Genomic DNA, 27,332 nt, shown 5'->3' with positions numbered 1-27,332 from the left:
TACAGCATACGCACTAATGTTGTTAGCGCTGTTCTGACGATTAACAACTTAAAAACTATGTGACATTTCTCACAAGCGAGGAAACAACGGCACTGTTTCTGAAGATAATAAATTTAAAGTTTCACTATTAGTAGAGACAGTTTTGAGAGACGCACAGACTCAGCGAGAGGTAATTCATGAGCCTAATCTCTCTCTCTCTCTCTCTCTCTCTCTCTCTCTCTCTCTCTCTCTATATATATATATATATATGGTGGTGGCTTGTTCTTAAGTGCCGAATCAGGTTAGTGGTATTAAATGTTTTGGACAATGCTCCTGCACGTGAGATTTCTTTGACATAAAATTGCCATCGGTTCGTCAGATCGGCCAGGTTTAGCCAATCAATCGGAGCATCTCTAATGATAATGTAACAAATACTATGAGTAAGCAAGTCAAAAATGGCCTGTGTATCAACTGACATCCTCAAAATTTGCTCAGATTTGCCCAATAAATTGCACAGAGCAACGATAAATGTGACTCACCCTCAGGCCATCCAAGATGTAGATGAGTTTTTTCATCAGAAAAATTTTTAGGCAAATTGAGCATTACATCACTTACTCAGCAATGGGTCCTCTGCAGTGAATGGGTGCCGTCAGAATGAGTGTCCAAACAGCTGATAAAAACATCGCAATAATCGAAACAAATCCTTCATTTTTAACTTTAAACCATCACTCTGGCCAAAATATATGTCCTTAATAATGCTTTCTCAAGTGAAAAAGTCCATCCCCTGTTGTCCTCTCACATCAAAGTCTAACCATATATTTGTTTTGGACTGTTTTTGCTTGTAAATGGTGCTTGAATTGTGCATATTTTTCTCCTGATTTAAACCAGACAACTTTGTTTGGACCCTCATTTCAGCCAGAAGCAACAGTTTGAAGTTTAAAACCTCTTAATGATGGATTTGTTTCTTTCAAACAAGCAGCTTTTCATTTCACAAGATGTTAAAGGTGCCGTAGAATGAAAAACTGTATTTACCTTGGCATAGCTGAATAATAACAGTTCTGTACATGGACATGACATGAGTCTGAAGTTCTGTGGGTAGGCTATTGTGAAAAGACAAAGCGAGGACAATAAAGTGAAAGCAAAAATGTATCATGCATTCAAAACGGCAGTTTCAATGCCCCGCATATTAAAGCAGTAGTTCACTTTCAGAACAAACATTTACAGATAATGTACTGGCCCCCTTGTCATCCAAGATGTTCTTGTCTTTCTTTCTTCAGTCGTAAGGAAATTGTTTTTTGAGGAAAACATTTCAACATTTCTCTCCATATAATGGACTTCTATGGTGCCCCCGAGTTTGAACTAACGATGGGTTATTTTCTAAAAACAAAATTGAAATGACAAGGGGGTGAGTACATTATCTGTAAATTTTTGTTCTGAAAGTGAACTACTCCTTTAATAGCGGCTCGAGCTCTGTAATTAAATATGTTTTCCTCCATGTGTTTCCTTCCTGCTGTGTGACAGCTAAATGAGCCGCTCTGTGAAACAGCCAATCAGAGCAGAGCTCATCATTATTTGGACCTGTTTCTGGAGAATTTTTGCCCTTTCCTATGCCATATACTTTCTATGTAGATATCAGAGAACAATTTAAAATATTCTCTCAATGCATTTTATGGCACCTTTAATTGATGTACTAGAGTGGTGTGGATTACTTGTGGATTATTGCGATGTTTTTATCAGCTGTTTGGACACTCATTCTGACGGCACCCATTCACTGCAGAGGATCCATTGCTGAGCAAGTGATAATGCTACTTTAACTCAAATATTAATCCTTTCTGACTCTCTCTCTCTCTCTGTTTATGTGTGTTTAGCTCCCTCTGCCAGTAGTCTGCTGCAGGGCCTTAGCCTCAGTCTGCAGGAAATCAACACTAAGTCACCAGGCGTCCCCTCCACCACACAGGTGCCGGCCCTTACACAACATTCTGCTCTAATATCTCTATTGCTTCCTATATAATAAACCTGATGTATATTTCCCACTGAATCACTTTTGTCTGTGTGTGCTGGTGTTCAGGTGTCTGGAGGTAAGCCTCAGGGGCAGGTGTTGAGCTCGCTCAGCCCGGGCGGAGGCACACTCGTGCGGGCAGTGCCGGTCGTGTCGACTTCCTCCGGGATGACCAAAACCACAGCCATCCACCAGCTCCTCACCAACGGTGGACTGGCTAAACTAGCCAATAGTCTGCCGGGACTGGCCCACGTCTCCAGTCAGAGCACGGGTACGTCCTCATCGCCGCTGATGACACAGCGATCCAAACAGAGGCGTCCGCGATGAGTAGAGACTAGTTTAGCTGTAATCTAAGCTGGTAAACCTTTCGACAGATCAGTAAACATGTAAATATGTACCATAGACATTTGTGTAGATTTGTACTGTTTTTTTAATGCATGTAAAGAGCTTTATTGGGTGTTCCTATACAATATCAGGGTTGTTCAGTGTGCAGACTAATGTAATTTTACATAAGTTGTTCATTTTAGTGCCCTTTAACTCAAACTGCTGTTACATCCAGAGGACCAGAACATTTATATAGCAGTGCTGTAAAAATGACAGTCACGATCAATTCCCACATCAGCGGCTTCATTCATGCTTTATATGACCACCTCACTGTTTTTTCAAAACATTTTTGTGTTTTCATTTGCTTCAGTTCTCTGTTTTGTTATTTGTTTACTTGTTTGTTTTTTTGTTTGTTGTTGGATGAGTATGTAAATCATAAGGCTTGCTCTACTCACAAAGGCATTCATTAAATCCCCAGCAGCAAACTTTTTCCTGACCTCTTCGTGTCATTATTATTATGTTTTCTGTTTTCATTTCCCAAATGCATGCTTAAGTGTTCTCTATTTTTTGCAGCAGTTTATGTAAATACAGTCCACATAAATTACAAAACCCAAAATTATGGATTATTAATTTGTAGTTGTTTGGTCAAATGCAATACTAAGTGTAGATGCTTTATGCAATTTTTTTTTTTTTTTTTTTTTATGTTTGGCAGTAAGCAGAATTCTGTTGTAAACAGCTAGTGATTTATCTGATTAACATGATTTACTGTATAACAATTTGATTCACAATGCAAACTAAAGGGTATTTAGATGGACGGCATTATAGCATATGTGACCCTGGACCACATATTTGTAGCAATAGCCAAAAAGACACATGGGTCAAAATGATTGATTTTACTTTTATGCCAAAAATCATTAGGATATTAAGTAAAGATCGTGTTCCGTGAAGAAATTTTGTACATTTCCTACTGTAGATATATCAAAACTTAATTTGTGATTAGTGATATGCATTGCTAAGAACTTCATTTGGACAACTTTAAGGAGATTTTCTCAGTATTTTTATTTTTTTTCTCACCCTCAGATTCCAGATTTTCAAATAGTTGTATCTCAGCCAAATATTGTCCTATTCTAACAAACCATGCATCAATGGAAAGCTTATTTATTCAGTTTATTCATTTCAAGAAGAATGTATAAATCTCAATTTCAAGAAGTTTGCCCTTATAACTGATTTTTTGGTTCAGTTACATATAGTATATTTTTAATAGTGATAGTATACTGTATGTAGTATGTAGTATACTAGTGTTTACTGTTCATACATCCATTATGCAGCAGGATCTTTGGCGCCCACAGCTGACACTTTTTCACAATGCAGTCACATACCACAAACCTACAGACATTTGTAGATTCATTTTTATTATTTTTTTTTTTGCAAAAAAAGCAAACTTTTAGTATTTTTTTTTAATTATTATTATTATTAATGGAAACCCTGGGTATTAAGACTTTATACCCTTTATATAAGGCTTTTTATAGTGTAAGTGATGTTTCTTATGAAATATGTAATAGAAACCCTGTTTTATACATATTTTGGACTATAGGGGGCACCATTATTTTGATGAAGTGAAATGGTTACACTTAGTTGCTTAGGAGCTACTGGCACTACCTGTTGCTATTTTTACCGCAACACAACTTGGAAAATAAAATACTGATATGATGACCAATAGACGGTGGTGGTGGTTGAGGAGAGATCCCCCATATGACTGTAAAGCGCTTTGGGTGTACGGCAATACACAATTAAAGCGCTATATAAATGCATCATTCATTCATTCATGACCACTTTTTGGTTGTAATTTTCAGTCGAAGGGCAACAAGAGAAGTGATAAGTCTTCACTGCTTTTCACAGCGAGAAGAAGAGGAGAAGAGAATGGGAAGATGCCTGTGGACAAATAAAACTTCCTACATTTATTCATTTAGCAGAAGCTTTTATCCAAAGTGACTAACAATTGGGAATACAACAAGTGATTCGTCCTAAGGAGGCAGATCAACATGGGAAGAGCTCAAAAATACCATATATCAGGCATTGTTAGAAGAGTGCAGGCTATAAGGGGAAGATCAAGAAAGAGAGGAGACAGGGTAGAGAGGGAGAATAGAGAAAGAGGAGGTTTTTTTTTTTTTTTTTTTTTTTAATAGAGTCACATAGTGTCTGAATAGATGGGTTTTCAGCAGTCGTTTGAAAGCTGTTAAGGAGACTGAATTCCGGATGGGGGTGGGAAGATCATTCCACCAGGCAGGAACGTTGAACGAGAATGTTCTGGAAAGTGATTTCATACCTCTCTGTGGTGGTACAATGAGGTGTCTTTCACTAGAGGATCTCAGACATCTGGAGGGAGTGTAGATTCATAGTAGTGGATGGAGGTAAGCAGGTGATGAGCCGGTGGCTGTCCTTTATGCCAGCATCAGTGCCTTGAATTTGATGCGTGCTGTAACCGGTAGCCAGTGCAGTGATATGAAGAGAGGTGTGACATGGGCCTTTTGGGGCTCATTGAAGACCAGTCGTGCTGCTGCATTCTGAATCATTTGTAGAGGTTTGATTGTACATGCTGGAAGACCGGCTAAAAGAGCATTGCAGTAGTCCAGCCTGGAAAGACCAGGGCCTAGACAAGGAGTTGTGTAGCATGCTCTGTTAAAAAGGGCCTGATCTTTCTGATGTTGTGCAATGCAAACCTGCAAGATCTTGCAGTTTTAGCAATGTAATCTTTAAAGGTCAATTGGTCGTCAAAGATTACACCCAGATTTCTGGCTGAAGTCGATGGGGTAATTGTTGATGAACCTAACTGGATGGAGAAGTCATGTTGTAAAGATGGAGTGGCAGGAAAGATGAGGAGTTCAGTCTTTGCTAGATTGAACTGTAGATGGTGTTCCTTCATCCATGCAGAGATATCCGCCAGGCAGCCTGAGATCCGCGCAGCTACCAATGGATCATCTGGTTTGAATGAAAGATAGAGCTGTGTGTCATCAGCATAGCAATGGTAGGAGAAGCCATGTGCCTGTATGATGGGGCCCAGAGATGTAGTGAATATGGAGAAGAGGAGGGGTCCAAGAACTGATCCCTGAGGAACCCCAGTGACCAGTTGATGAGTTTTGGATACCTCCCCTCCCCAGGCCACTCTGAAAGACCTACCAGAGAGGTAGGATTCGAACCAGCGAAGTGCAGTCCCTGTGATGCCCAGCGATGAGAGGGTGGACAGGAGGATCTGATGATTCAACGTGTCAAAAGCTGCAGATAGATCCAGCAAAATGAGTACTGATGATTTGGAATCAGCTTTAGCAGTCCGCAAGGCTTCAGTGACAGACAGTAGAGCAGTCTCAGTTGAATGGCCACTCCTGAAACCTGACTGGTTAGCATGCAAAAGATTGTTCTGTGAGAGAAATAAAGAAAGCTGGTTGAAAACGGCTCTTTCCAGTGTCTTTGCTATGAATGCAAGGAGAGAGACAGGTCTGTAGTTGTTGATGAGTGAAGTGTTCAGTGTAGGTTTTTTGAGCAGTGGGGTTACCCGGGCCTGCTTAAACGTAGTGGGGAAAGTGCCTGTGAGAAGAGATGTGTTGATGATGTGTGTGAGCGCCGGTAGGATTGTGGGAGAGATTTCTTGGAGAAGGTGTGAGGGGATAGGATCTAAAAGACATGTCGTCGGATGGCTGGAGAGGAGTAGTTTTGCTACTTCTGCCTCAGAGTAAGGACAGAAGGAGAAGAGGGGAGTTCCAGCCGTGAGTGTGGTCAATTGTAGTTCCTGTATGTGTGGAGCTGAGAACTTGTTACTGATAGATGTAGTTTTGTCTGTGAAGAATGTGGCAAACTCATCAGCTGTTATAGAAGTGGTGGAGGGGGGCAAAGCAGTGAAGTAAAAGTTTTGAAAAGGTTGCGTGCATCCGGAGCATTGTTGATCTTGTTGTGGAAGTATGAAGATTTGGCAGTATGTACTTGGGAAGAGAAGGATGAGAGCAGAGACCGATACATACTCAGGTCAGATGGATCCTGAGATTTGTGCCATTTTCTCTCGGCTGCCCTAAGTTTGGACCGATGCTCTCGGAGAACATCGGATAACCAAGGGTTTGAAGGAGCAGCCCGTGCTGGCCTGGAGGAGAGAGGGCATATATCGTCTAGACCAGTGTTTCTCAACTCCAGTCCTCGGGACCCACTGCTCTGCAAATTTTGTATGTTTCTGAGTCTGACACACTCAGTTCAGTTCATGAATCTTTCTACTAATGAGCTGATGATCAAAATCAGGTGCCTTAAATGAGGAAGACATACAAAATGTGCAGAGCAGTGGGTCCCGAGGACTGGAGTTGAGAAACACTGGTCTAGACAAGAGGTTAGAGTGGAGCACAAGGTGTCGGTTGCTGCATTAGTATCCAGGGATGTGAAGTGGTTTGGAGAGGGAAGGGAGGAAGATACTAAGGAAGAAAGGTGGGAGGGTGAGAGAGAGCGTAGGTTTCGTCTAAAAGTAACAGGTAGAGGTGTTGGGGGAGCACAAGTAGCAAGATGTAGGTTAAGGGTAATGAAGAAGTGGTCAGAGATGTGTAGGGGTTTGACTACAATGTTATCTGAAATACAATTTTGTGTGGAAATGAGATCAAGTTGGTTGCCAGATTTATGAGTGTATGTAGTGATGATGCGTTTTAGATCAAATGAAGCTAGGAGTGAATGGAAGTCTGCAGCATAGGGCTTGTCAAGGTGAATGTTGAAGTCCCCAAAGACTAAAAGTGGAGTGCCATCCTCTGGAAAAGAGGAAAGCAGCCCATCCAGCTCTTCTAAGAAGAAGCCAAGTTGACTAGGTGGGGGCGGTAAATTACCACAACATGGAGTTTGATAGGAGATATGATAGTGATTGTATGCGATTCAAATGAGTTATAGTTGCATAGAGGAGAATGGGTTGAGTATTTCCAGTTGTCAGAAATAAGAAGTCCCGTACCCCCACCCCTTCCAGTCTGACGCGGGGTGTGAGAGAAGGAGAATTTATTAGATAGAGCGGCTGGGGTTGCAGAGTTATCTGGACGTATCCAGGTCTCAGTCAAACCTAGGATGCTCAGGCCAGATTGCAAAGAAAATGCCGAAATGATGTCAGCTTTGTTGACAGCTGACTGACAGTTCCAGAGTCCAACCGTGAAAGAGAAAGGTTCAGTGGAAGAGGTGTCGATAGGACGCAGGTTAGAAATATTGCGTCGACGTGTGCGTGTGATGTTAGTGCAGTGTGTAGAGAGCACAGGAATGAATTGAAAACACATGATAGAGGAGGACAGAAAGAAGAGTGAAATAAAGGAAAGGATTACTTATGTGTGTTGTCGGTTTCGTTGCTAGGTTAAAGTCGCGCAGGAAAAGTCACAGGTCTTTACTCTCGTCTGTCTTCACGCGAGGAGGCTGAACGCTGACGCTTCAGCGTAAGCTGATACAAATAGTTAAATACACCACCAATCAATACTTTAGTGATAGCAGCTGGGGACGCCCACTCGGCTGAGTCAGTCCCAAATGGATCGTACGCAAATGGGTCAAACCGAAACGAAAAAGTAACACACTTTGCACTTTTAAGCGCGCTCAGGAAGGGAGCGATATCACAAACAAAAGCTTCCCTTGGCCGTTGGCTCAGTATTTCAATTTGAATAAGAGCAATCAAAACTATTATTTAGAACGAAATCACCAGGAAACAAATAAACAGAAACGAATAAATACTCTCTAGCAGCAACAAAATGCAAGTAGAAACGAATAAGTCAATAAATAGAAAACAAGGACGTGTTTATCTAGCAGCAACAAATGCAACAACCGCCTATTTAAAATACAGAATTTAAGTAGTCACTTACATGCTGTCGTCCTGTCCGCGCCAGAGAATCACTTATCCTAAAGACCAGCGTCTTTGTTCTCTCCACTTCTCTCCACTGATGCCTTTGAGGATTTTAGTAGACCACAGTTACTGAAAAAGCTTACAAATGGCAGAGACAAGAAACGTTAGATGCCATCATGGCAGGATGTAAACATGCCGACACTTGTCATGATGCTGCAGACACTGAAGGAGTTTCTCAGCTTGGATTTCAATCGATATCCAGGGGTGTTTAGACTCCTTATGGAGTCTAAGTATGGTATGACATTTGTTTTAAACTTTCGCTTATATCCATCACCACCAGTAAGCTCTTTCAGTAGCTGTGGTCGTCATATCAGTATACGATGTATACGCCAGTAGCTCACTGAATGCAACCATTTCACGTCTTTTTTTAAATAACGTAAATCTTTCATGGGTTTTCTTCTGCATATTTCAGTAAGAGACATCATTTACTTTATATTAAGCCATACAAGTCTTAAAACCCAGTGTTCCCCTTAATAGGTATAAAAAAATGCTATTATTAAATGTTTAGCTTTCCATAATGTGTAGACTAATAGCAGATTAGTACTTTAATGAGAAAAGTTGGCAGGAAAGTTAAGGGAAGCTTATAGTTAGATTTACTTTTGGGACATAATTTAAGATTTTAGGGAACAGAATTGCGTGTTTCACTCTTTCATAAGAGTTGGGACTCGATAAATACCATATAAATAATGAAATAGCTTTATAAATAAGTAATATCACACGAGTAGATATGAGATATGGCTGTGTATCGGTATGGCTGTGATTCAGTAGGGTGACCATACGTATGGCAAGCCGTTTTAGCCTAAAATATACTAAGCGTTACTCAATCGTAAAAGCATTTTTACAAGTAACAATTCAATTAGAGAGCTCTATAATCCAATTCCTACTAGTAACAATGCCAATTAGAGAGGTCTCTAATTCAATTCTTACTAGTACCAATTCCAGTTAGAGAGTTCTACAAATTCATTTTTTCTATTCATATGTCTCCATTGACTTCCATTCATTTTTAATTACAGAGCTCTACAACAGAATTTTAACTAGTATGAATTTCAATTAGAGAGCTCTACAATTGAATTATTACTAGTAACAATTACAATTAGAGAGCTTTCTAAATCAATTTTGACTAGTAATAATTCCAATTAGTGAGCTCTCTAATTCAGTTTTTACTAGTAACAATTTCATTTAGAGATCTCTCTAATTCAGTTTTTACAAGTAAGAAGTGAATTAGAGAGCTCTTTAATTCAATTGCAGAGCTCTGCAATTAAACATGTCTTTAATGTGTTTTTTTACTAGCAAAAATTGAATTGTAGAGCTCTGTAATTGTAGCCTGGAAAAAATCCAGACCCTAATCTATTAAGATTAAGGGTCTGGCATCGAGCAATGAAAAGGGCCTAACTCGAGGGGCGGCACCAAGCATGCATTTGAAACTCTCACTGCATGCAATTAGATAACGCCACGACCAATCACAACAATACACAGTTTGACGTATCCAGAGTTACCAGCGGAGCTAACTGATAGATTAAACTCTTGCCGCATCCAGTCGGCAAAACAGCAAAAACGTCCTTCTTGCAAAGGAACGATTCGAGCGCGGTTTTCTGTTCCTCTTTTATATGAAAAGCCAATTCTAACTCGTTCATTGTAGCGGCCAAAGACGTTTCAAACAACTGGTGTTCATCTGTAGCCATCTTTCAATGTTAATGATTCCGGATGTCGCAGCGCTGTCGTCATCGGCTTAGCTCGCCTCTGGCCCGCCTACATCAGATACACCAGTTTGATTGGTTCCCAGACCTGCTTACGTCTTGCAGAGACAATTCAAATTGTGCTCCCGCAAGACCTCTGGATTTCCAGGGTACTGTAATTGCATTTTTAGAGCTCTCTAATTGTAATTGTTACTAGTAAGAATTCATTTGTAGAGCTCTCTAATTGTAATTCTTACTAGTAATAATTCAATTGTAGAGCTCTGTAATAAAAAAATGAATGGAAGGCAATGGAGACATATGACTAGTAAAAATGAATTTGTAGAGCTCTCTAATTGAAATCCTTATTAGTAAGAATTGAATTAGAGAGCTCTGTAATTGGAATTGTTACTAGTAAAAATTTAAATATAGAGCTCTCTAATTGAATTGTTACTAGTAAAAATGCAATACGACGAGTAACACTAAGTATATTTTAGGCTAAAACGGCTTGCCATGCATACGTCCTCTTTTCCCCGGTCTTCTTTTTTTGAATTACTTTAACTTAAAGTAAGAAAGTAATAGATTAATAATGTAATTAAGTATTAAATTATATTTAATATGAAATGTATTGCAGTAAAAAGTACAATATTATGCAATATTAAAAAGTACTTTTACAGCTGAGTAAAAATACCTCTGAAAATAATCAAGTATTCCACATTCCTACATATGTTTACAAGCAACCTGTCTTCGTTATATTTATGGCGAACTAAAATGGAAACATGGAAACGTTTGCGTGTTTGTGTGTGTAATGTTTGTGTTTTCTGCAGGACTCAAAGCTCCCACCACTATCACGGTGACGCTGCGCGGTCAGCCCAGCAGAATCCCCGCTCTCAGCCACACAGGGGCGCCAGCGCCCGCTCACAGTGCACCGGACAACCAGGTGTGTGACCCGCCGTCCTGATGAAGCTCTACACACGGACACACTGCTGTCTGTTACTAACTTCACTTCATTTACTTGTACTAGAGCCAAACAGTAGGTCGCTTCACTTCAGGCCTCCCTCTGTTTTGACTCACGCTCGAGAAATTAGAGGAGCTCATCAAAGTCATTTAGGATTTTCATTAATATTGATTAGTCCGTTTAGGGGGGTTTCATCCGAACTTTTTTCTGTCAGCTGATGTTTACTCGCCGTTCGATCGCAGCTTTGGCGCTCTGCAGTGCGGTTGCTGTAGTAACTGTCTCGTTGACCATGCAGAGAGATAGGGTGTAATTATTTGCTTAATCACTCTGAAGAGCATAATTATATGCTTGTCATTTTTGTTTTGGATCAGCTTAGGTATTCAGAATGTTTTGTTTATTAAAGAATGCTTGTGAGTCATAAAAATACGATTGTGTCTGACTATAGCGGAATTTTAGTTGTAGAGATTGTAGAGATGTTGGGTAGTTTTGCAGTATAGCACATGAACAAGAGTCACTGCTGAGTGGGCGAACATCTATCTATCTATCTATCTATCTATCTATCTGTCTGTCTGTCTGTCTGTCTGTCTATCTATCGCATTACTAAATGCAGGTCACGACAATGTTTCCTGGTGGTTTACTTTTGAGAGATTATTTGTAAATCTTGTAATATTTTTAGATTTATTGTTATATAGGTTCCACATTATATCAGTGATCTTTGTTAATACACTACCTGTCAAAAGTTTTTGAACACTAAGATTTTTCATGTTTTTTTAAGAAGTCTCTTCTGCTCACCAAGCCTGCATTTAATTGATCCAATGTACAGCAAAAACAATAACATTCTGAAATATTTTTACTTCATAAAATAACTACTTTCTATTTGAATATATTTTAAAATGTGATTTATTCCTGTGATTTCAACCCTGAATTTTTAGCACAATTACTCCAGTTTTCAGTGTCACATGTTCCGTCAGAAATCATTCTAATATGATGATTTGCTGTTCAAGAAACAATTATTATTATTATCAATTCTTATCAGGATTCTTTGATGAATAGAAAAATTCAAAGAACACTATTTATCTGAAAGAAAAGCTTTTGTAACATACACTGACTATACCATTAAAAAGTCAGTATTTTATTTTATTTTTATAAAAAATAACTTAATAGCCTACTTTTGTTTAGCAAGGATGCTTTGAATTGATAAAAAGTGACGATAAAGACGTATAATATTAGAAAAAATTTCCGTTGCAGATAAATGATGTTCTTCTGAACTTTTCTTCTGAAAAATTCTACACTGCTGTTTTAAACATAATAATAATAATAATAATAATAATAATAATAATATAGTAATTTATAATAATAAAATTTTTAAGCAGCAAATGAGAATATTAGAATGATTTCTAAAGGAACACATAACTGAAGTAATGTTAAAAAAATCAGTTTTAAAATCACAGGAATAAATTAGATTTTAAAATATATTCAAATAGAAAACAGTCTGAAATATTTCAAAAGTTTACTATATTAAACGTAAGTATGTAAGTAAATTCAAAAGTTATGGTTTCAGTAATATATTTTAATTAAATTATTATTTTAAAAAGGACAACTGGCATAAAAAAAATGACACATTTATTTATATATCCATGTATTTATATTCATAATGATATAGTTACAAAACATTTTTATTAACCTTTTTATTCATCAATGAATTGTGAAATTATTATGGTTTCCAAAGCTATGAAGTAGCACAACTGTTTTGAACATTAATTATTGCAATTGTTTCAGAAATATTAGAATGATTTCTGAAGGATCATTTGACACTGAAGACTGAAGTAATTAAAGCCCGACCGATATATCGTTTTTCCGAGTGGTGTGAAAAAGTGTTAATGATTTTGTATTTTTTTGCATGTTTGTCACATTTTAATGTTTCAGATCATCAAACAAATTTAAATATTAATCAGAGATAACACAAGTAAAGACAACATGTAGTTTTTAAATGAAAACTTTTTATGAAGGGAAAAAATCCAAACCCTCATGGCCCTGTGTGAAAAAGTGTTTGCACAACCCCCCGCCCCCGTTAAAACATAACTGTGGTTAATCACATCTGAGTTCAGTTTCTAGCCACAGCCAGGCCTGATTACTGCCACACCTGTTCACAATCAAGAAATCACTTAAATAGGACCTGCCTGACAAAGTAAAGTAGACCAAAAGATCCTCAGAAGCTACACATCATGTTGAGATCCAAAGAAATTCAGGAACAAATGAGAAAGAAAGTACTTGAGATCTAACAGTCTGGAAAAGGTTATAAAGCCATTTCTAAAGCTTTGGGACTCCAGCGAACCACACCAAATGGCGAAAACATGGAACAGTGGTGAACCTTCCCAGGAGTTGCCAGCCAACCAAAATTACCCAAAGAGCGCAGCGACGACTCATCCAAGAGGTCACAAAAGAGCCCACAGCAACATCTAAAGAACTGCAGGCCTCTCTTGCCTCAGTTAAGGTCAGTGTTCATGACTCCACCATAAGAAAGAGACTGGGCAAAAATGGCCTGCATGGCAGAGCTCCAAGCGAAAACCGCTGCTGAGCAAAAATAACATAAAGGCCCGTCTCAGTTTTGCCAGAAAACATCTCGATGATCCCCAAGACTTTTGGGAAAATACTCTGTGGATTGATGAAACAAAAGTTTAACTTTTTGGATGGTGTGTGTCCCATTACATCTGGCGTAAAAGTAACACAGCATTTCAGAAAAAGAACATCATACCAACAGTAAAATCTGGTGGTGGTAGTGTGATGGTCTGGGGCTGTTTTGCTTTTTCTGGACCTGGAAGACGATGCGATAAATGGAACCATGAATTCTGCTGTCTACCAAAAAATCCTGAAGGACAATGTCCGGCCATCTGTTCGTGACCTCAAGCTGAAGCGAACCGGGGTTCTGCAGCAGGACAATGATCCACAACACACCAGCAAATCCACCTCTGAATGGCTGAAGAATAACAAAATGAAGACTTTGGAGTGGCCTAGTCAAAGTCCTGACCTGAATCCTATTGAGATGCTGTGGCATGACCTTAAAAGGCGGTTCATGCTCGAAAACCCTCCAATGTGGCTGAATTACAACAATTCTGCCAAGATGAGTGGGCCAAAATTCCTGCACAGCGCTGTAACAGACTGACTGCAAGTTATCGCACACGCTTGATTGCAGTTGTTGCTGCTAAGGGTGGCCCAACCAGTTATTGAGTTTAGGGGGCAAACACTTTTTCACACAGGGCCATATGGGTTTGGATTTTGTTTTACTTTTATAATGAAAAAAATAATAATTTAAAAACGGCATGTTGTGTTTACTTGTGTTCCCTTTGATTAATATTTAAATTACTTTGATGATCTGAAACAATAAAGTGTGACAAACATGCAAAAAAAAAATCAGGAAGGGGTAACACTTTTTTCACACCTGTTGTTTGGACACAGGGAAATACTGGTACTGTATTATAAAACACATAAAAAATGGCCGATATATCGGTATCTGTCTTTTTTACTCCGCAATAATATCGGTATCGGCATTGGCCTAAAAAAATAAAAATACAAATCCGCTTTAGAAATAATTGTGTGAAAAATTTGCTTTACTATCAAATTAAATTAAATTTTAACCATTAAATTATAATAATATTTTATAATATTACTGTTTTTACTGGATTTACTGTATTTAAATAATTCAAATGCAGCAGAAAAAAGGAAAAGGAAAAACTTTATAAAGCATGTCGCACTATTATGCTAGTAGAGAACTGGCTTTACGAGTGAAACAATTGTGTTTAGTGAGTGAGTCACTGAATCATTCACTCAACCATAGTCATTCAAAAAATAGTTTCATTTGGAAAGGAAATGCAATGACACAACAGTTAATTGCTTTTGCTTCCTTTGAGAACAAAGTGACTCAATACTGTCTAAAATCTAAGTAGGCCTACATTAAAGAGCACTGCATTATATGGTTATGGTCATGCGTTCAATCAATATTTTATCTTGCAGTGACCAGAAACTCTATGAAATGGATGATATGAAGCTGAAACAGCCATCAGTCATGTATCCATTGAGCATCCAAAGCACGGACAGATGAAACGAGAGGTATCAAATGAAGGAACACAGTTTAAAGACTCAAAGCCTGCTGATTTGCCTTACAACCTGCAAGAGCGCCATCCACAGATACTTTCTTGCACATGTGGACTGAAAACTTGACTTCACTGTTGTTTGTGTCTATTTTTTTCATTATTTTCCTTATTCTGTCACATATTTTTCCACACAGCATTTCAACTGATTTAATGGAAAATACACTGTTTTTCGTTCTATTCCATGAAACTGCTTTCCAATGTAGAATTTCTGATTCATTTGATTTTTGTTTGTTGTTAAGTGTTTTGCATTCAACCCCTGTAGAGCCTGAGCTTTATTTATTCCTCACAGCCATAAAGAGCCTGAGAGAAATGCATCATCAAACTGTCAAAATACTGATAATAAATTCAAGACCTTTAAAAGACAAGTTTTTTAATTGACTTTTTTCTCCACATTTTGAATGCTCTGTCTTTTAGATTAATCATGCATCAGTCTTTCCTCACGACATCAGGATATAGCTGTCCTTCAAATAACTGTTGTGATTATGCCAAGGGGGATAATAATGCGTCTGCCTGATTAAGTCACAATTGTTTTGATTGCTGATTGTTTTTATTGCCCCTAATGAGAGAAACTAGTGGAGGTTGACAAGCATGAAACTGAATGATAGACACTGATTAATGCAGCAGTTTGTGTCCTCAAAACATCATGTGGGATGAGATGATTGTGAAGCACTCGCACTCATTTTATGAGGGTGATTGGGTGGTTCCTAGGGCAGAGGTTCTCAAAATGTTTAAAGCCATGGAGCCAAAAAATATTATTAGTATTGTTATAATCTGCCATCGTCCCTGCATACGTGTCGTCCATATTCCCTGTTCTTTCCATCTCTTCTCTTCAGTCCACAAGTTCCCGTGGGCATGCTACTATTAAAACCACCTGTCCTGGTTTTCCATCATGTCCCTCTTAGCTAAATTGAAAGGATATGATATAATGGTGCCATTGTTTCATTTCCAGTGTCTCAATACAGTACGCCTGGAGGGCTCAGGAGGGCATTCCTTGATGATCAGGACACAAACCTGCAGCTTCTCTTCTGAGAATAATAAATCCAGGTTGACATCCAGAAGTGATTCTTTTAAGATTATTTCCAGGATTGTGTATTAAAACTGATTATACTTTCCAAAGAATTCCCAGTCGTCTTTCCAGTGTGGGATTTGCATAATGAAATTTGATGTGCAACATAAAGATGGTTTTAATCTCAGAAACACTGCAGTTTTTTTTTACAATCTATCAACCACAGACTGAGGGAGCTTTCTATATAGGACATTTCCACCTGAAGGATAAAGACAATACGTAAGTACAATCTTGAGGTGCAAACGCTTGACGCATTCCCTTGCTTTTTCCTCATATATCAAGCAGGATACACATACTTGACTATAATCACAAAAATAACTGTTTATATCAAGTTGTCTAAACACTGACTCAAAGTGGGAAGCCACAGAAAACACAAATTGTTTACAATCAGTGTTTTTCAACATCCTTGATGTCACTGACACGTATGACGCATTGAAATCGTGATGAAATGTTTTCAAGACTTGTATTCACATTATGATCACTATTTTCCCAGAAATCAAGCCCTTCACTTGTTTTTGTATTTATCAACAGGAAAGACAATCAAAACAGTACCTCTAAATGTATATATATATTCTTAAAATTTGACATAAAGTTACTTTTATTGAACCAGTAAGTTTTTTTTTTGGGGCTTCTCCCAAAAGATAATAAGACAATGTACAAGAGGCATCATTGTGGAAAAAATGTTTCTCAGCTTTTATTTACACTTGAACAAAAAGTGGCATGTCCAAAATTATTCACACCCTATGCAAACTGTCACGGTCTATGGGAAAATCCAAAGTTCTATATCATTCCATATAGTCCAAGCTGTTCTAAAGCATCCTAATTCCCCTTATTCATTGGGAACAGCTGTTTTAATCAACTCAACAGGTGAAAAACAGAAGCTCTCTGCTGCTGTTTTGTAGACAGTCATGGCTAAGACAAAAGAGCTCACTGAGGAACTGCGGCTGTGCATTGTGGCTGCTCACAAGTAAAATTATTACAATGTTGCTTTTTATTCTTGGTGTAGTTTGCTTTCACACGGCAAAGTTTTTAAACGGACCAACTGTGTTGATACAAGTCACGCACGAGAAAACTGTCCTCTCATTGGTCAAATTTCCATGGTTTATTTTCTTGGATTCAGCTCATAGCTGTCATCTGTCATGATGCAACGACAACAGCATTGTGGGCTTATTTTTATTTTATTTTTTTTTATAGCTGTGGTTATATTCATTGGTCGCAGAAGTTGGGAGGCCGCCCCAGGTCTGGGCCCAGGTTACTTTTGAGACCTGGTAGTACAATACAAAAATACATAGGCCAGTGGAGGCCCCCCAACACTGCACATTTTGCATCTCTCCATTGTCTGACACACCCATTTCAGGTCTTGGAGTCTCTACTAATGATCTGATTATCTGAATCAGGTGTGTTTGATTAAGGAAACTTGGAAAACATGCAGTGAAACTTACATAATTACCCATCAATATAGCCTGGTGCGTTGGCCACTGGATCGGATTGCTTTCCTACTAAAACCGAACCGCTCATTGAGCCGAGACTTAGCGAGCACCCTTAGTTCTGGGATGTTGATGCAAAAGTAGCACGTTCAACTCAAAAATAATAAAATGAGCCAATAGAACCAACTGTTAGTATGACCAAAATTTGCAGAGGATTACCGAGGATTCTCTTGAGGGGGTTGATGACATTTTGTGTCTATTGCTGAGGACTTGATCGAGCCTGAGGTGCAATGTAAGTTTCTTTATTAACAAACAAAATGCACTGGAAATATGCGAATGATTGCTTTTATTAAATAGGCCTATATTTTTATTAAAACATGGAAAACCCAGAACTTTCTATTCAGTATGCATTTTAGACATGCTGGACATATCTGCATTTGTGCATCGCTGTTAGTGTCCTGTAGGTGCTAAACTTTTAGGAAAGTTATGTAAGATGTAAGCTACTCGATTAGTCAGTTGTATCCAAGTGATCAGTGAATGAAACTGTGACCACAGATACGAATGAAAGGCAATAATCCGCAATATACATTCACACAACACACAAGATCGGGCAACAAAAAGTGAAGTGTTGTTATTTCCCTGTTTTTTTTTTTTTTGGTTTCTATCAGTGTTTTATTTCCTTCGTTATGAATCATCCTGCCATCTTCCTCCTCATGCTGGAGCAGAGGAGCCTTTCCCTCGAGGACCATACTAGACTGTTTGTGGAGATCTCTAACCTTACCCACTACTCAGACAACTGCTTCTGCACTTTCTACAAGACCAGCCTGAATGCAGAGTGCTGAGCGCGATTGTCCGGAGATGGTCCTCGGATAAATTTCACCATCTGCATTGAGTTGGTGCTGGTGTTATGTAATGTGTCAAAGACTATGGATGTCATGGATGATGATACCAGCCCTACTCAAGACCCAGAGCCCAGCCAACCACCACCCAGACTTGTGGAACAAGAGCCTGAGCCCACCACGGATGGAGAGCCAGAGCCAAATGCGACTGAGTCAGAGCCAACGGGAACTTCAGCGAGGAAAATCGCCACAGAGCCTAAGCCAATCACGTCCGACCAGGTGCAAGAGTCGGCTATGTAGAATGCGACGGTGGATGTTTCAGTAGGGCGTGAGGGTGCTGAGGAAAGCACCGCCCACTGCACCTCCCCGATGGTGAGTGAAAAATGGATCTGGGACATTTAGATATGGAACAAGATTTGATTGATTTCACTGAGGATATAAAACCTGAACAATCTGCCTGCCTGGAACTGTCTACCTGCCTGGATTTCCCACCCACCAACAATAAGTTATCTCCATCTAGCAGCCCTGCTGCTTCCAGTCTCCACTGGCGTCATGGCTGGAGGATCTCTCATCTTTGCCTCTAGCCTCAGAGTCCCAGACTCTGCCTCGGCCCTCCGACCCTGCGGCTCCACCCCGGCTCTCAGCTCCCTCGTCTCTACCGTTACATGTCAGCCCACTAGCCTTGGTCAGTGGTCGTCCCGCCATAGCTTCAGGACTTCACTCCTCAGGCTGCGCCTTGTCGCTCCTCTGACTGGCTCCGTTGGGCTCCTCCCTCCCTCTGGCTCTACCTCAGTCCTCTGTTGCTCCGGCTCCCCCACGAACCTCCAGATCTTCACCTCCGCCTTGGTTGCCAGAGCCTTGGGCTCCACCTTAGCTCTCCAGATTCTCTGTGTCGCCTGGGATCATTGGCTCTCTGTCTCTGCCTCGGGCTCCACCACCATCTGCTCCACCTCCTTCGGTCACCCTCCTTGAGTCATCAACCCTTCCTCCACCATGGCTCCTCCCTCCGTCGGCTCCGCCGTGGGCTACCATCATGGCTGCGGACTGGTCTCATCTGGCTCCTCCTGCTCCGGGTCCCTTCTGTCTCCTCCATGGCTCCTCCCTCCGTCTGATCCACCCTGGACTTTGTTGTTCGACCTCCTCCCGGATGTCCGTCCTCCACCAAAAACTACTCCAGTACAGACATCCTGATTCCATCTCACATCCATCTCCAACGGGCAGTCTGCAGGCATTAGGACAAATCAGACATGCATTGTTCCGTCATTTCCATCCACCGAACAGGAGACTGTGTCTGGTTGTCCACCCAGGACTTTTGCCTCTGGCTGCCCAGTAAGAAGCTACTCCCTTTCGTCCATCCATTTCCTCTTTTTCACGGCGCAAAGTCACACCTTCTGGGAGGGGGGAGTAATGTCACACCCCTTTGGACTGTTCATGTTGGTTTCTCCCTTCTGTGCCCATATTTGGTTGTTCCTGTCGATGTCTTATTACCTTGTCTATATTAGCTGATTTCAGTTCAGTGTTTCTTTGCCTAGAAACACTGATTGAGTGCTGGTTGAGTGAACGCTGGCGCGTGTTGCTGCCGCTGCTCACCAAATTAAGCCGAATTAAACTGTCTTTATGATATTGGATGTCATGACTATCCAGAGATTATAAGGACTACAAGCTGCTTCTACAAACTTTGTTAGTGTCAGTCGCTTCTGTGGCTGCGGCTATTTGGATTTATTGTGGATATATTCTTACCTGGGACCCCTTCTGGGACACGATGTGGATCCACCAAACAAGGCGCTGGTTTGTCATTATCTGGATCATTCTGTCCCTTCTTCACTTGCAAGCCAATGGACTCCTTCAATACTCTACTGCTGAACTCTTAAAACTTCGCCACCATGTCTCTGCTCTCTCTCTGCCACCCAGGCTTGGGTCCGGGGATCTTGACATCCCCCCGGACATTGCATTCCAGCCCCGATGGAGATATGTCCACCGTGGATCTCGCCGCAAGTTCCAGTACAACAACTCTTATCCTATAAAGTCTCTTTGGTCCTCTACTCGCCGCCGCTACCGCCGTCCTCCTCGGGATGTTGATCACAGTGTTCTGGCTAGCCTAGCTTAGTCGGCTAGCACCGCGGCGGCTAAGAATAGCTCCACCGCTGTCAACTTCGGCCTTCTTAACTCAAATCCCATAGGTCTGACTCCTTCCCTGTATCTGCCGGTGTCCCTCAGTGCTCTGTCCTGGGACCCCTCCTTTTCATCATTTATATTCTTCCACTCGGTCACATATTCCGTAAATACAACATTCATTTTCACTGCTATGCCGATGACACCCAGCTCTACCTCTCCACTAAACCACTCGAGTTTTTCCCTCCATCCTCCCTTACCCTCTGTTTACAAGAAATTCATTCCTGGTTCTCCGCCAATTTTCTCAAACTTAACAGCTCCAAAACAGAAGTCCTTCTCATAGGTACCCCCTCCATTCTCTCCAAATGCTCTTCAATAGTCATTAATAACTTATCTGTTTCTCCTTCCCCTCAAGTTAAGAGCCTGGGCGTCATCCTCAACAGTACATTATCTTTTCGGTCACGCATCAACACCATCACTCGATCTGCATATTTCCACTTACGCAATATCTCTCATCTCCGTCCCTCACTCACCCCCCACACCACTGCTATCCTTGTGCACAGCCTCGTCACCTCCCGGATTGATTATTGCAATTCAAATCTCTATGGTCTTCCTAATAAATCCCTCCAGAAACTGCAGCTCCTCCAAAACTCTGCAGCACGGATCATAACTCAGACTCCGAACTTTCACCATATCACTTCTACTTTGCAAAAACTCCACTGGCTCCCCATAAAACAAAGAATTAACTTTAAAATACTCCTCGTTACATTTAAAGCACTTCATAGCCTGGCCCCTTCCTACATCTCTGACCTTCTTCATGTTGCCACTCCAGCTCGCACTCTTCGCTCCTCCTCTACTCTCCAGCTTTCTGTTCCACCCGTTAAACTTGTGACCATGGGCCGCAGAGCATTTAGCTGCTCTGCTCCCCAGCTCTGGAATTCTCTCCCCCCTGATCTCCGTGCCATAGACTCTCTTCCACTGTTCAAATCTAGACTCAAGACTCATCTGTTCCATTTGTCTTACATCAATTAGTCATGCACTTACTTTGTCATGTTGCACCTTGTTTTAACTGCTATCTGCTTTGATGTTTTAAGTGTATTTTTTATTTGTTTTCTGATTTGTACAGTGTCCTTGGGTGTCCTGAAAGGCGCTTTCAAATAAAATTTATTATTATTATTATAATCTCAAGGTTGCTTTGGTGTGTGTTTCGCGGCCTGCCTATGGATTAACCTGTTGTGGATATCATTAAAAGGAATCATTATTGTATTTTGTCGTAGTACACCTCCTTCTCCCTTTGCACACACATCTTGATAAATCCATTGTAGTTTGTCACACGTAACTGTATTATTATAAGAAACCATTTGATTAAAATTTGATTATTACATTTTTTGTTACACAGGCTATCAACACACTTGATGGTGTAATAAAATAGGCTATCGTTTTTTTATTTTATTTTAATGGCTGTCTTGGTTTCATAGAGACAAAATATAACAACATGCATTGCCACTAAACATAGATGAGTTGGTGTATGTAGTTGAATATCTGTTTTTGCATGTGACAAATGCTTTTTTCATTGTATAAGCTACATGTTATCAAAACCATGACCATAACATGTCAATATAAAGTCTATGAGAAGATGAACAGTAAGCAGGGAGTGGAAGAAATCCTTAAACTTGGATACCTTTTACATTTACTCATGGGGTCAAATCAGGGGTTTTCCTTTGAGTATCATTATGATGAATTTGTGTATAGAAAGGAAGTGACTAAAGACTTATTTCATGTTTTGGCATCTCTAACAATAATTTGATGGGAACACATTGTCATCTGGGATCTCATATTGTATCAGGCTCGATGTGGGTCAGATGTTAAGCTGCACATCATCATTACATACATAATAAAGAAATAGCACGTATCCCAACAGATGCATGCGATCGAGGGGAATTCCACTATTCTACTCCACAGATGAGGGTCAGAATGGCTCTGAGGACAAAAAATATGGAATTCCCCCTTTATAGAAAAAATTAGAAGCAGTCACAAATGTACTACACCATATTTCAGTACAAAATCAATGGTAAATGGAGAGTTTATTATATATCTGGATTATGATGGTTTCTGTATATGATTTGAAAATTCCATCTCCTGTAAATCATTGAGTCAATTACATGAGGGAATCAGAACAAAGAATATTATTCCCAGAGAAAGAGGGAACACTAAACTAGATAAATGGATCATGTAATATCTGTAACAAAACAACAAATGTATTGATGGCGAAGACATTGTAAGTAATGGAGAACAATGTTCATCTGTAACAAATTACATGCTTGGACGAACTCACTCAATGAAAACCATTCCTTCGCAGTATGAAATGTGCTGTTAGTTTGTATGTCGACTTGTGACAAATGACGGTGTGTTTTTCATACAATGTGATGCCACCAATAACATCACTTACTGTGATAGATTAGTGCTGTGAGATATTCAGTCTGTAGAAATGTGGTAGACTTGATTAACAATATTTACAATCAGGGTTTCTGTGGGTTTTATAAAGGTAAATTTGACAACTTTTCAAAGACCTTGTTAAGTAAAGAAGGATTTAAATTAAAGGAAACACAAAACTATCTTTTAATGTAAACAAATCTTAAATAGCTCTGCTCCCAATCAATATGGAAATAACTTATAGCTTCTGATCAATGTAAAAAAAGTGGTTCATTGTTAGTATTTTTGTCTTGTTTTCCAGTGCAAATTTCTGAAGATTCAAAAATCAAAATATATTTACTTGAGAAGTAAAACAACATAAGATAAAGTCTTGTTTTATGAGAAAACGATTAAAACAAGAACAAATATCTGAATAGGCTTAAAAAAAAAATCAACTTAATTTAAAGTTTGTTCTGGTTTTAACTATAAACTCACTTAATTTTTATCTCCAGTAAATGCATCTTGACTCAAGTAAATTTAGATATTTGAACTGGAAAACAAAATTATTGCAGAAGATATTTATTTTTGCAGCATTTAATGCCAAGACTCGAATTTAAGACTTTCTGTTGTGATTTAAGACATGTGTAAAAGGCCTTAAATTGTGGAGGGGTGAATTAAGACTTTGCAAGATGTTTTAAAGAGCTGCAGAAACCCTGCAAATAAATCAAATGACTGAAAATATGTAGAAATGAAGATAAAAACAATAAATTGTGAATATTGCAAAATAAATTCCAGCAAAGGTTATCAGGACTCAAGTTGAGATTAAACTGTCGAGTAATACACTTGAAATTAAACTAGAACAGTACAGGAGATGATTCACATCAAATATACAGTATATTATAAATTATACACACACACACACACACACACACACACACACATCTTGGCCTATATGTCTACACTTGTTTGCCTATATTTGATACATTGAATATTTATATCCCCATAAAGTTAGAAGTGAAATAAGCTGTTACATTTTTCATTAACGATAAAACTTTAGATATTAGGATTACATCCTGCTGTAGTCAATTTTTTTCACACTGTGTGAATGAACATTCATATTAAAATAACCTTGATTGGTTTGTATTCCCACAATAAGGGCCTTTCTGTTTTGTTTTTTTTTTCTCAAAAAATGATCCTCCATTCTTGCCAAGCATTAACTAATATTGTGGTAATTAACGCTATACATAAACATCATTTTAGGGTTGGGAGAGCCAGATAAAGTAAAAAATACACAATACCTAAAGTGTGAAAAGTAACTAAATTTGCATATTAGTACCTAGTGTACATATTAGTATCTAAAATGTACACATAGTATCTGCAGTGTGCATATTACCCTTGTCAAAAATTTTTGGGAACCGTTCCTAAATGATTCCATTAGGAATTGTCTAGGATTTCCTTATCTTTTAAGAATTTTGAAGAATCCTAAGACTATTCCTATCGAAATCCTAAAGGAATGGTTCCAAAATATGATAGAAATCCCAATAAGAATCCTGTACAAGTTTCTTATTAGAATCCTTTAGGATTTTTTGACAAGGAACATACAATGAACGACGTCTATGTCAGAGCGATGTAAACAGCAAACTGCAAGTACTATTTGTTAGTAAAACAAGAACAGTGAAAAAGTGCACCTTTACATAAAAAAGACATGAACAAGAATCCAATTTGATCCCATAAAAAAATCCAATAGGAATAATCCTACAGAATATTCAAGTCTTGTCCTATAAGAATATTCCTATCGAAATCCTAAAGGAACAGTTCCAAAATATGATAGAAATCCCAATAAGAATCCTGTTCAAGTTTCTTATTAGAATCCTTTAGGATATTTTGACAAGGAACATACAATGAACAACGTCTATGCCAGGGTGATGCAAACAGCAAACTGCAAGTACTATTTGTTAGTAATACAAGAACAGTGGAAAAGTGCATTTTTAGATAAAAAAGACATGAAGCATTCAATTTGATCCCATAAAAAAATCCTATAGGAATGATCCTACAGAATATTCAAGTCTTGTCCTATAAGAATAATCCTATCGAAATCTTATAGGAACAGTTCCAAAATATGATAGAAATTCCAATAAGAATCCTGTACAAAAAGTATTTTTTGTCAAGGGTACCTTTTGAAAGGGTACTGCCTGAGTGAGAGCTTTTGTGCCTTTTTTCTGAAAGTGTACTATAGCCTACAAAGAAGTACACGGTGAACTTAGCACATAACACAGCACGCATAGACAACAACACAGAAAACACTTCATACACACAGGCCACAATAAACACACTGGAAACACCTAACATCCTATAGAGCAACATATAGGTACACCAGGATGAGGCATGTCACAAACCAGTGTGAGAAGCACCAACACCTCTCTTCTACAAAGTTTGCAACCTATGCACTGGCACACAGCCCAGCTGCACAAATCACTTCACCGCTATGGGAACACAATGTGAGTGTGTCTGTCTCTGTGTGTGTGTGTGTGTGGAGGCAGAGCTGCGCTTTTAAACCCGCCCTCGAGAGGGATCTCATTTCCCCTAAAACCTCCCATTTTCCTCCCTCTCTCCCTCCCTCCCTCCCCCTCCCTCTGCCGATCATCTCTCTCCGTCTGTACCTCTATTCCTGCTCCACTAGCCCAATCATGGACCTCGCAGCGAGGTGTGCGTTCCTGCTCTCCAGCTTCGCCGTGCTCGCAGCGCTCGATTTGGACGCGATTGATCCCGGCTACTATGTGGAGACCAGCAGCCCGTCAGATGTGATCGACTACAAAGATCCCTGCAAAGCTGGTGAGCCCGAAAGACATCTCTTTACCCTGCTTTGATAAGATGCAAGCTTTCGCGCAAGCCACGTAAGGCTGCTGGGATACACACTGTGCGAACTATAAACTGTACATGACAGCGCAAAATAAACACGCGATACGCGGCGTCAGTAAACACCTAAATACTTTGCGCAAAGTGTTGTTGACACAACGATTTCTTAAGGATTACGCGATGTTTTGACACCGGGCACGAAAATATTTACCTGGCGGGGCTTTCTTTTGCCAAATCACAGCCGGAAAGTTTTTCTTCGTTTTGTTTACGAAAAGTTTCGCGAAAGTTTGCATTTGCGAACGGTGCGCCAACGATTGACATTTGTTTATTTGAAGCGTAAATTGCAGCTGCGAAACTTTACATGGTGCAACAAAGTTATAGATTGGGTTGCTATAGCAATGCAGTTTTATTCCCTAGATAGTGTTCTCAGTTTTGGGGTTGGAACAACCCCCCTTTGCCATGTCACTCTGCTGAATGACGTAGTGACATAGAGGGATATATTTTATCACCATATTTAATTCAGAAGGTGCCTTGTTATCATCTTGTAAACAAAGATGGCTATTTTGCATTTTTAAATGCTTAAAACTCTTGGCAGACCAATGAAATGCACACAGTATACACTATACACTGCAAATGTAGTATGTGTAGTATAGATGCATGCTGTTTGGCACGCAACCAAAGTTATAAAAAGTGCTCATCCCGTTGTCCCCAATTTCATGGCTAGACCAGACTTGTATCGCATACGTACATATTCCGGAGGATAACTTTATCTTGACCTGAATTCAACCAATTATGTCCGATATAATTACGGTTTAGTAGCTCTAGGGAAGTAATTAATTCTTCCGGTCCCAAGAGAAGCACTGTCTATTTTCACATTTCGTGTTGTGTTCTCGTTCGCTGAGAAGAGGTTATTGAGTTTCACAGCTGAAAATGTTTACTAAGAAGGAATGGTCCCAAATATGGCATGCCTAAACTTTGGGCATCTAACTAATGCTTGAGATTTCTTAAAGGCGCCTGCTTAAACTTTATATTTGGCTGATTTTAAAGTACTTTCTCCAATCCCTGGGTAATTTACTGAGACTGCTTGGTAGAGGGTAAACACTGTGACTTTGTGGTGCTATCAAAACATTGCTGTTTGTTTGAACGGTTTGACCCTCAACAGAGCAAAAGTGGCTCGACCAATGGGGTGAGTTTGGGGTGGCATTATCTCTTTGGCCAGCCAATGACAAGCAAGGGGAGTTTTTGGGGAAGCCAGTTTGTTTTTGTAATTCTATGACTCTAGAAATGACTTTACTTTATACGAGCGAGTAAATGATGACACAATTAGTTGAAGAGATCATGCGTTAACTGATCTACTATGAAACTGAGAAACAGAGCCTGAAGTCAGTTTCTAGGGGCAAAAGCACGCCAACAGAACATTAACCGTAATCTTCGGCTTGCAGTGGGATGTTACGGATTTCCTTTGTTTTGCCACCTGCAGGTTGACATTTGGTTTTTACACCGTTAAGTGGATGGATTGAAACGAATCCAAGTTTTTTCAAGCTCACACTGGGGTCACTCCGGAGACGTGTAAAATCTCAGGGATCTTAGTCTCTATTAACTTGTCTGCTACTCCTCTCCACCTCCTTCCTAACTCCCTCTCTTTC

At 39.6% G+C, this 27,332-nt stretch overlaps 2 protein-coding genes across 4 annotated transcripts in view; both read left to right on the top strand.

The window, feature by feature from the left end:
* kansl3 (KAT8 regulatory NSL complex subunit 3) overlaps window positions 1-15,318 on the top strand; it is a 48,656-nt gene extending 33,338 nt beyond the window's left edge. For all 3 annotated transcript variants that reach the window (XM_073818768.1, XM_073818769.1, XM_073818767.1), the window contains 4 exons: window positions 1,848-1,936; window positions 2,048-2,249; window positions 10,693-10,805; window positions 14,835-15,318. In XM_073818768.1, coding sequence (XP_073674869.1) covers window positions 1,848-1,936; window positions 2,048-2,249; window positions 10,693-10,805; window positions 14,835-14,837 — 407 coding nt within the window. In that variant the 3' untranslated portion in view covers window positions 14,838-15,318. The remainder of the gene's footprint in view (window positions 1-1,847; window positions 1,937-2,047; window positions 2,250-10,692; window positions 10,806-14,834) is intronic.
* A 10,164-nt stretch (window positions 15,319-25,482) lies between these two features.
* bmp1a (bone morphogenetic protein 1a) overlaps window positions 25,483-27,332 on the top strand; it is a 113,593-nt gene continuing 111,743 nt past the window's right edge. The window contains exon 1 of the mRNA XM_073818690.1: window positions 25,483-25,662. Coding sequence (XP_073674791.1) covers window positions 25,518-25,662 — 145 coding nt within the window. The 5' untranslated portion in view covers window positions 25,483-25,517. The remainder of the gene's footprint in view (window positions 25,663-27,332) is intronic.

The sequence above is a fragment of the Garra rufa genome, chromosome 15 (assembly GCF_049309525.1).
Source record: "Garra rufa chromosome 15, GarRuf1.0, whole genome shotgun sequence".
Taxonomy (NCBI): domain Eukaryota; kingdom Metazoa; phylum Chordata; class Actinopteri; order Cypriniformes; family Cyprinidae; genus Garra; species Garra rufa.
The sequence above is the reverse complement of the archived record's forward strand: the minus strand, read 5'-3'. Positions and strand labels throughout refer to the sequence as shown.